The sequence below is a fragment of the Mustela lutreola genome, chromosome 5 (assembly GCF_030435805.1).
Source record: "Mustela lutreola isolate mMusLut2 chromosome 5, mMusLut2.pri, whole genome shotgun sequence".
Taxonomy (NCBI): domain Eukaryota; kingdom Metazoa; phylum Chordata; class Mammalia; order Carnivora; family Mustelidae; genus Mustela; species Mustela lutreola.
Window position 1 is genome coordinate 166,797,536 of NC_081294.1, and position 10,725 is coordinate 166,808,260.

Here is a 10,725-nt window from a genome sequence, read left to right on the forward strand (position 1 = left end):
TGATACAAAGGGGCAGCAGAGTCGAGGGGCCCAGGGCAGCCAGGCCTCCCCCAAACTGCCCCTTGCCATCTGCCCCAGACCCAGTGCCTCCCAGCCATCCCAGCCTCTGAGTCTCTTCCTAGAACTCTGCTGTTGCCTTCCATCTGCCACGCTCCACCCAGAACCATGTCCCATGACCTTCCGCCCAAAATGAAGCCAGAGTTGCACATGGGCTGCTTCTGGGTCACACTTTAATAGCCACACCAGGGTGATAAGAGGGACACCCCGTGACCGTGAGATTCACATTTCACGGGACCATGGAAGTCAGTGGTTTAAAAAGGGAAGAAAGTTAGCTCATCTTGTGCAGACACGGCCACATCCCAAAACAGCAGCACATAAATCATGCAGACAGAAGCTCCTTTCCGCACCCTGAGCAGCTCAGGGTAAGAGGGGTATGCTGCTGAGACCATGGTGCACAGGTGGAGCACCCCACAGCCTGCACACGGCACGGCACATCCCACAGCCCACCTGTCCTTTCAACCAACACCTGACGGAGGGTGCAGGCAGCCCAGGGGCAAGGCTCTGGACCGTCCTTGGCCCGGGCTGACGGCGAATGCCCCCCAAACCCACAGAGCCGGGGTCTTGTCCACCCTCGTCTGGCAGAAGCTGCAACTCAGCTCAGCCTGGAAGCAGGTACAGGCCTGCTCTCCTCAGCCTCAGGCCATGGGATAGCTCCTGCCCTCCCCTCTCAGTGCCTCCCCCCCACCCCCAGCCACAGAGCCACCAGAGAGGACAGCCCAAGCTGGGCATCAGACCCGCTGGGAAGCACAGAGGGCAAGGAGCACTACCCCGATGCCCACAGCCATGGGGGCCCACTACTCTGGGGCCTCCAGAGGGGGGTGCATTAACGGGACCACCATGGGCAGTGGGGGCCAACCAAAGGTGGGGCCCGCCATGACCCCTGGCAGCTCCGGAACCCACAGAAGCCAGGGGACTTCCAGTGCTACTTGGCTGTGGGCCACCAGTCTGGCACGGATGCAGTTAAGGCCACCCGGCCACTCTCAGAGGTCCTGATGTGGAGAGGGCCCTTGATTTTCTCCGACCGCAGCAGGGCCAGGCCCACGTCTCCCTGGCCGGCCCTGTACTTGCCGGCTGCCTGCCCCGACTCAGTGAGCACCAAGGACCCAGGGGTGATGCCACCTGCTGGGAGAGGGCCCAACAGCCGCACCGGGAAGAGCCGCTTGCGGATGACACCCATGTGGTGGGTGCGCGCTGTCAGCTCCTGGCCAATGTAGCAGCCCTTGCTAAAGCTGACACCGTTCATGAAAGCCAGGTTGGACTCCAGGGGCAGGGCCACTCCTGGAGGCAGGTCATGGATGCCTTCGGGAACGCCTGTGGAGTGGGAGGGAAGCAGCTCCCTGAGAACTGGGGGCTGAGGGTGGCCCTCCTGAGCCCCGCTGCCCACAGGGCCCACTCTCTGTACCCTATCGTCTGGCACGGGTCGGGGGCTTGGGAGGAGTGACCAGCTAGCGCTGGAGGAGAGGAGCCCTCACCACGGACCTCCCAGGGCAGGAGCCCACCACACCATGAGCCCCGCCGCTCCCTGCGCCCACCGCGTCCCAGTCCCACGCTCATACCGTGCTGGTACCGGTGCCGGTGATAGTCCCGGAGGTCTCCCAGTTGGCCGCCGGACACCAGGGCCAGGCCCTTATCCTGGGTGAGAAGACGCCAGCCCATGCAGCAGGTCCGGGGGTCGCGAGCAAGGATGGTGGTCCTCTTGGCTGGCTCCCGCAGTAGCACAGCCCCGTAGGACTCCACTGGGGTGCAGGGCAGCACCGACCACACGCATAGCTCCGGGCATGGCTCCACAATGACCTTCCGCCGGATCTTGTACAGCCCCAGATGCGTCTGCAGGGCACCCAGCACCGCGCGGTCGCACTCCAGGAGGAACGTGGGCACCTCGCTACAATCACATTCTGGTCTGCTGGCAGAGACAGGGGCTCCTGAAGGCGGGCCGGGTACGTGGCCACAGACCTCCGCTGACCGCCCGGGACGGCTGCGCTGTCCTTCCCAACCCAGGGTACTGGCAGAGCTCGTGCGTGCCCAAGGGGCAGACGACGTAAGGGGTGAGACGGCATGGGTCGGCCAGGGGTGGGGTGGTGAGCAAGTCCCGGGAATGGGGGGCATGGTACTGTGCGCCCTCACAGTGAGATGGAAAGCCACCAGCAGCCTGACAGCCAGGACCTGCCTTCTCTAGCTCCACAGAGGCCACAGGTCTCAGGTGCTGGCACTCAGACTTCAAGAGGGTCAGAAGCTTTAGGGAGCTGGGAGGACAGCACACATATCAGGGACAAGGGGGTGTGTGGTAAGGCCACTCTCTCCCTGTGCTCACCCCCTGCCGCCCCCTCCACCCCCACTTCCTCCAGGTGAACTCTGGAGGGCCCAGGAATACCCTAACCCCCACTCTGGGCAGCCATGCCCCCCAAAGGGACCCTGGAACCCCATGACCAGTGTGGGAACCAGGTGGGATAGTTGGGGTGCTTATGGGCAGATGAGCCCAGAGGAGAGCCTACCGCAGGGGACCTTAGGGCAGATGACTCGACCCAAGTACCTAGTTGGGATCCTGGTTGTAGAGAATGATGAAACAAGGACATACAGCCCCGTGGAAACTAAGACAGGGAGTGGGTAAGACCATCCAGGAGTGTGTGTGAGAGAGGCCATCGACTAGTACAGACCCCACTAGCTGATGTCCTGGCCGCTCCCCGAGACCCCACCAGCTGATGTCCCAGACCCCCCAGACCCCACCAGCTGATGTCCCAGACCCCTCTCCCAGACCCCACCAGCTGATGTCCTGGCCCCTCCCCGAGACCCCACCAGCTAATGTTCCAGACCCCTCCCCTAGACCCCACCAGCTGATGTCCCAGACCCCCCAGACCCCACCAGCTGATGTCCCAGACCCCTCTCCCAGACCCCACCAGCTGATGTCCTAGATCCCTCCCCCAGACCTCACCAGCTGGACAGGTCCCCCCCAGACCCCAGACAGGACAGTGTTAAGTGCTGCCCTGGAGAAACCAGTCACCCTCAGAGAAAGGAGCTGCAGGGGCTGGCTTGCTGCCCCACCTCTGGGGACTCAGCCTATAATGTACACCTTGTCTAACCTCATCCCCATAAGCAGGAGCCACGGGTCCACAGTGATACGGGTGGACTGAGCCAAAGGGAATCAAGGTGTGCGAGCCCAATTCCACACCACTTCCTTTGTTTGACTCTGCTGAGATGACCACACCTCAGAGAGGTGGGGAGGAGCGGCTGGCCAAGTTCCTGGGGCTGAGAAGGGCAGGTGTGCTGCACAGGGGGAGGAGGGGACCCCGTGGCGACAGAAGATAACACGGGCCCACACGTATTACCAAATCACAGACATCTGCACACACGCAGATGCACACGCAAGCACACGGAGCCTGGACGAACCTGCATGCACTCTGCAGTGACCCATGTCCCACCCAATCGTCACCCCAGATCACAGGAGGCAACACAATGCGTGTGGAACTGGGGGAAGGGTACTGGGGTCATGGACACACGTCCTTTCACACTTGTCCAAGCCCACAGCACGGCACACCATGGAGAGTGAACCCCCGCGGAAAGGAGGTCTCCAGCTGATGGAGCGTCAATGCGGGTCCATCAGCTGGGGGGGCAACGCGGACCCAAGGATGGCTACATGCCTACAGGAGGCCCCCCCTCCCCTCCAACCTAGGGGAGCCAAAAACTGCTCCAAAAAGTAAAGTCCACTTCAAATGGAAAACACCAGAGCCACCCCTGAGACAAGGTGCTGTCTCCAGGAAGCCAGAACAAGGAGCCTTGCGGAAGGAACAAGGCCACTGACATCAAAAATTCCAGAGAGCACCAAGCAGAGGGGCGCTGGGCTCCCAGGGAAGTGGCCCTCTCCCCGGGACACACCCCTGAGAGAGACGCAGGTAGGTAGCAGGGGACCGAACAAGAGGGCTAGCGGGGACAAATGCACCCGGCTCCTCACCTCCTCCCTTGGAAAAAGGCCACCAACTCTGGGGCCATCCCCCGGCAGCACTGCAAACCTCCCACCACTGCTTTCCCAAGCAGGGCTAAGCCCAAGTAGTCACTCTGAAGGTGCGCTCCTGGAGACCCAAGTGCGAGCAGCCGGCCCGCCCCTGGGTGCCAGTTCTGACAGCCTCCCACCGATGCCCCTCCAGCCCTCAGTTAGGCCTCCCCCGCGGGAGGAGGGCCTCCCGCCCCAGGTGTGCTTCCCCCGGGTGCCCCCTCCCACCCTCAAGTGCCCTCCCGCCTTCAGGTGCGCTCCCCACCCCGCGGGAGCCTCTCCCACCCTCAAGTGCGTCTCTCACCCTCAGGAGTCCTCCCCCCGGACGCCGCCCCACTCTCAGGTGGCCTCCCCCCAAGGGACCCCTCCCACCCGCAGGTGTGCTCCCCCGGGGACCCTTCCCACCCTCAGGGGTACTCGCCCCCCCGGACTACCCTCCCACCCGCAGGTGTACTCCCCCAACGCCCCTCAGGTAGCCTCCCCTCCGGCATCCCTCCCACCGCAGGTGTCTGCCCCTGGATGCCCTCCACGCCCCCCGTGCCCCGCTCCGGGCGGCTTTCCCCGGCCTCCGGGAGCCCCCGCCTAGATGCCCGGCTTAGGGACACTCCTAGACCTGCACCCTCCCGGAGCAGCCGGTCCCTCTGTGGGACGACCCCCGCCGGCGCCGCTGCTGCGCTCACCGGTAGACTAGGACGTCGTAGAGCGTGCGGCCCTGGACGTTGAGGAAGTGGGCGTAGCCCGCCCGCGCTGGAGGCGGGGTCGCGCCGTCCGCAGGACCCGGAAGCGGCAGTTCATTGGTCAGCAGCCCCAGGAGGAAAGGCGCGGAGTCGGGCCCGCGCACGCGCAGCAAGGAGCGCTCGCCTAGCGGGAAGCAGGCCCAAGCCGCGCCGTCCGTGGGGTCGTCGCCGTGACGGCCCAAGCCGTGGACCAGGCGACGCCTCGGGGTCGCGCGCAGCCGCCATTGCCAGGCCGGGCCGCTGCGTCCCGGAACCGCGCCCCGAAGCAGGGCCGCAGCCGCCATCTTGGGAAGGAGTGAGGCGGCGTGACGGGGCGGCCGGGGCGGCCGGGTGGGTGGGCGCCACAGCGGCCCCTGGCGGCGGGCGGGTGGACGCGAGGAAAGGGGCTGAGCGGGGCGAGGCTTGTGCCGGGGAGAAGCGGGGACAAAGCGTGTGGAGCGAGACTTGCGTCTGAGGGCGGGGCGGAGCGTGCGGGGCGGGACCTGTGCCTGGGGCGGGACGTGCGGGGCGGGACTTCTGTGTGGGGAGGGACCTGTGTGGGGCGTGGTGGGGCATGCGGGGCGGTATATGTGTCTGGGGCGGGGCGCGTGGGGCGGGACCTGTGTCTGGGGTGGGGCGTGCATGTGTGGGTCTGTGCCGGAGAGGAGCACGGACGGGGCGGGGCTTGTGTCTGGTTGCGGGGCCTAGATGGGGCGTGGGGGCGGTACTTGGGTCTGGGGGCAGGGCGGAGCGTGTGCCGTGGGACTCGTGTCTGCCGGCAGGGTTTCTGCCCGGTAGGGGCGGGAACGGAGCGCGTGAGGCGGGACTTGTTGCGGGGGGCGGGGCTTGCGTCTGGCCGCGGGGACGGAGCGGGTGGGGCAGGGCCTGGAGCTGTCCGTCAGCGTTCCGCCCCACCCCCTGGCTGCTCCGGGTCCGGGCACCTGCGCCGATTCCCGCACTACCCCTGCTGTGGGAGCAGAGTCCCCGCTGGCGTTACGGTGGGGAGCCATCCCCATCCCTTCATACAGACACCGTCAGCCCCGTGGAGCGCATTCACGTCGTGGGCAGCCAAAACCGGTGACCTTCCTGCCCGCGGCCAGCCCTGGAAACCCCCACTCCCTCCCGCGTCGGGGAACCGGACTCGCGGACGGAATCATGCCGTGTGCGTGCTTCTGTGACTGGTTGGCGCCGTGAGCGTGTCAGGTGCTCCTCCTAAAGGGTGGGTAGGGTTCTGTTGTGCGGACATAGCGCCGTTCTCGCAGCCGTTTCCTCATGGTGGACATTTTGTCGCTCCACTCCTTGGCTGTGGTGAATGTTGCTCCCACGTGTGTGCGCATCTCTTGGAGACCCTGGTCGCAGCCCCTGGGGTGTGGTGTGCAGGAACCACGCTGCTGGGGTCCTCTGGTCTTGCTCTGTCCTTCCCCTCTGACTTTTAGGGTCAATGTGTGCTTGGGGGGAGGGCGCCACACACCAGCTGGGGGGCCCTCAGCTCTGACCCGGTCCACACGCAGTCAGGGTCGGACCCATGTGGGTCTGCGTCATGACCCCGCGGAGTCAGCATCACGACCCCCACGGAGTCAGCATCCCGCCCCCCGTGGAGTCCATCCCCCCCCCAGCGGAGTCCCCATCACCCCCCACCCGACGCGGAGTCTCCGTCACGCCCACGCAGAGGGAGACCGCTTCATCCCGCACGCGGTCACACTTCAGGCCCACACACCACCGCACCGCAGACCCCAATCACAAGTCTTGGACCCCCACGCACTCTGACCCTCGCGACAGAACCGAGGTCCCCACGGTCCCTCGGCGGGTTCCATGCACGTGCGGAGCGGCTCACGGGGTTCAGGGAAACATTCTCCTTCCTGCATTAACCCCTTTATTGTGGTAAGACTCGACTCAGAAGTAGCCAACGGAGGACACACCGGGGGCAAGGCCCTGGGGCAGGGGCCTGGGGCTTCCCCGTCCTTTGGTCCTTACCGGTGTCCCTCTCCCTACATCTGACCTGGTCTCCAGAAGTTCTCCAAGCCTGGCCTTGTGGGGTTTATGGGGGCTTTGTCCATGGGCCCGATGGATTCAGTTCTAGGCCGTTGGTGGGGGGTGATGGATCCCACCTCTGGCTCTCTCCCCCCTCCCTAGGTTAGGGGGTGGGACTGACACTTCACACCTTGGGGTCAAGGTTTGGTCCCCTGGCCACCAGCCCCCACCCTGAGGGGCTTTCCAAAATCACCTCATTATGCAACAGAAGCTGCCTTCATGGTTCTCAGCACTGAGAACTCCAAGGATTTTAGGGCCTCTGTGCCGGGAACCTGGGCCATGCTTCTTGTTAGTAATCCCACTGTCACTGGTGTATAGAGCCCAAGTGGCATTGCCAGGTTGTATGGTGATTCCATGTCTAACTTTTCAAGGACTCACCACACCATTCCCTCGGTGTGTCAGTTATCAGTTACCTGTGTAACAGGTGCCGCAGACTGGGGCCTAACAACTCCCGTCTCCAGACGCAGACTTCCGGGTCTCCAGCGTCCCAGAACAGGGTAGGTTTCTGGTGAGGTCCCTCTCCGTGGCACGCAGGCAGTGCATTCTTGTCTTTGGTGTCCCTTCTCCTGTGTTCCACCTCCCCGACCTCCACCACCTCTCTGACCTCATGGAACCCTGACTCCCTCCCCGGGGCCCATCTCCGGACAGTCCCACGGGGAGGTTAGAGATTCTGCACGAGGATGCTGGCAGCGCATATCTGTACCCAGGCAGAGCTTTGGAACTCCATTTCCCCCATCAGCCGCTGTCTCTGGACCATGCTCCCCTTTGTGGTGTGCTCTGAGACACAGCCCTGTCTCTGAGTCCCACCTGCACTCCCCAGAACCACAGCCAGGGTAGCCACAAATTCCCACACGCCCTCCCTACCCTTCAGGCAGCCTGTGCTCGCTGCCCCCTGCCCCTCCACTCCTGGTCCACCTGAGTGAGCCCCTGTAACAGCGCTGTGGGCATGTACGGCCTGGCCCTTCTGTGTGGTGCCATCTGACCTCACCTGACCTGCCATACCACCCATGGGTCACTGCAAACCCATGTGTGCGCTCCAGACCCATAGCCTGCCAAACACCTCCCCCCCCAGCTCCCCAGGGCCCCGCCGTTCCATGTTATCACATGGCCTCCCCTCCCCACACCTGCATCCAGCAGGTGGAGCTGCCATGTGTCACCAGGCCCCCCTGCAGCGTGTCCCCTGGGGTTAGCCGGGAGGTGTCCTCAGGACTGAATGCTGAGGGCACCCCTTGGGGAAAACTCTGGCTGGTGCAGCCACGTGCACCCTGAGACCCCCACCCCCATGAAGGGGCTGTGGCCTTCCACCTGTGGTCTAAACACTGGCCACAGATGCCAGGCTGACCCCCGCCCCAGCCTGCTTCTGAGGCGCTGGAGAACCCGCTGATTGGTCTGGTTTCCTATGTCTGGACACTCATCCCCAGGGCCCAGACAACACAGGTGCCTCACACCAGCCGCCGCCCAGGCCATATCCACAGGAAGGGCTTGTTGGCACACAGTCCCCACACCTCAGGACAGCCTTACCCGGGGCCCTGCACCCGCCCATCCCTCGGCATATCCAGCTACCCCGGCACTCCCCAACCCTCCTCAAGGCCATGCTGCCCCAAACCTGAGAGGTGCCTGGTCCTTCTGGGCTGGTGGGCATGCTAGGGGCACAGAGGCCCCTCAGGGCCTCCCAGGCTCTTGGTGTCCCTCCTGGCTGGCATCCTGGCTGTGATCTGCCAGTCCTGGTATGCGACTCCCCTGGCTGCTTGCCCTTGGTGGAGAAGGTCTTCCTCTGCCAGCCTGGCATTCCACAGGTGACCCGGCAGCCCCCTACCAGCCCAGGAGGACCAGGGAGGAAGCAGCCAGGACGACACAGACTGGGGGTCACGTTCCTCCAGCCTCACCTCAGCCTGGCCCGCAGCCAGCGGAGGAATGTGCTTCCCACCAGCCCTGCTACAGGGCTGGCCAGTAGCCGCCCAGGCACCACCCGGAACCATCCCTGACCTTCCCACTGGGCAGTAAGCCGATCCTGCTTGGCACTGTTCAGCACAGCAGCTGCCTCCAGCAGGACTGGGGACGTGCACGTTGCTCAGATGAAGTCTGATGAAACCTTCGGGTCTCCCCCAAGCCACTGAAGGGCCTGGAGCTACACATGGCCAGTGGCTGCCTCCGCCTGCCAGCTAATCCAGGTCTCCCACTCCAGAAAGTCCTCTCTGGTCCTCAGGCCGCCCCACCAGCAGGGCTCCCCGCACATGGGTTGCCCCCCCGGCCTCGTTGGAGGTGGAAGGGCAGAGGCTGGGGCCCGTTGGGCCATGGAGGCTCCCAGGGAACCCCACTCATCAGCCTGGGTCCAGCAGCTGGATCCGTGGGCCATCGCCCCCCTCTGAGGCCATGAGCCCGGGAGGGGTCAGGAGTCGGGAAACGGGCAGGCATGGGGGCTTTGGACCCTACTTCCCAGCCACTGCTGGACCAGGGGTGGTTTCCTGTTATTCTCTCCTCATGGTCTCCTCCCTTCCCAAAGGCGGGGAGGAAGCAGCCCCCATTCTGGGAGCGTCCAAGCAGCCCCTCCCCACCTCCCTCCACAGTCTCCCCAAGCAGCTGGTGAGTTGGCTCTGGCCATGGAAATAGATAACAGTCAGACAAGAAGGCCATCCCGTCCGATCCTGCCCTGGCCACGCCCTTCCCCACCAGCCTGGCCTGGGGACCCACTCTCCCATCTGGCCATGAGGAGGGCCAGAAGGCCTGGGCTCTTCCTCCGGCCTGCAGCATGCTCCAGAAGATGGAGGGTCCATAAGGGGCTGCTCTGCACCCCAGTTCCAGTCCTCCATCCTCATGGCCATCCCAGGTGCGTGAGGAAACCAAGGCACTCACACGGAGGTGTTTTTTCAAGTGCCAGGCAGGCTGCTGAGGTCGGTTTTCACCTCTGGGAATTCACATCCTGGAGAGCCTCGGTGCCTCGTCCCGTAGGGCAGTGGTTCAAGTGTCAGATCGGGGCTGTGTCCGCCTCATGAGGGACCCTGCAGGCCCAGGGCAGCCTGTGACATCCATGGGGAGTGAGTGTGTGGAAACAGAACCAAGGTCATCATTGTGCTGAGGTCGCAAAACTGATGGGTCCCTAGGATGGGATAGGATGGGATGGGATGTGTAGTAGCTGGGACTGTCCAGAGAAACAGAACCAGTAGGATATGTATATATAGAGAGAGGCTTAGCTTAAGAAATTGGCTCGTGTGATTATGGGGCTAAGGAGTCTGAAATCTTCAGGGCAGGCAGGATCCCAGGAGAGATAGGGTGTAGTTCCATCCTGATTCTGTATCTGAAGATGGGAGACTGATGTCCCAGCTCAAACACTCCAGCAAAGTGAGTTCCCTCTGACTCCCCATTTTGGGTCTACTCTGCCTTCACCTGATTGGGTCAGGCCCACCCACACTGGGGAGAGCATCTACTCTACTCAGTCTGCAAGTTAGTGTGAATTTCATGCCACATCACCTCAAAGACACTCCCAAAACCATGCTCATTATAGCCACCAGCCGGTAAGGCTGACACAAATATAACTCTCAGACTGACCAGGAACCTTGGCCTTGCTCACCAGACCATCACCTGATTGGATGAGGCTCACCCACATTGGGAACAGTAGTCTGCTTTACCAAAGGGTGCTGACCGTCAGTGTTAATCTCATCTACAAACACACCCTCACTGTGGCAGTTAGGCCAGTGTTGGTACAAATCACTGGGCATTGACACTCAGCCTCCCCCCATATCTGACTTCTGTATTCAGGCACACACAGCAAACCTGTTTCCCCAGCAGCCCCTTGGCAGGTCCTCTTCCTGTTACGCAAACTGCCTCAAAGTGCATCTAGAACAATTAAGAATGGGGTTGGGGGAGGGCGATAGAGATACAGTCACAGGACAGGACACACCCTAGAGGTGATTTACAGAGAGATGTCACAGAGGG

At 63.2% G+C, this 10,725-nt stretch overlaps 1 protein-coding gene across 2 annotated transcripts; it reads right to left on the reverse strand.

The window, feature by feature from the left end:
- Positions 1-213: 213 nt before the first annotated feature.
- IBA57 (iron-sulfur cluster assembly factor IBA57) lies at positions 214-5,150 on the reverse strand. Of its 2 annotated transcripts, none has more exons than XM_059176085.1 (3): positions 4,726-5,150; positions 1,617-1,960; positions 214-1,371 (listed from the first exon to the last, which is right to left on the reverse strand). In XM_059176085.1, the coding sequence occupies exons 1-3, from the start codon at positions 5,064-5,066 to the stop codon at positions 983-985; spliced, it is 1,074 nt and encodes a 357-aa protein (XP_059032068.1). In that variant the 5' UTR covers positions 5,067-5,150; the 3' UTR covers positions 214-982. The 2 variants fall into 2 exon arrangements, with proteins under 2 accessions (XP_059032068.1, XP_059032069.1); XM_059176086.1 differs by lacking the exon at positions 4,726-5,150 and adding an exon at positions 2,591-2,797.
- Positions 5,151-10,725: the final 5,575 nt, after the last annotated feature.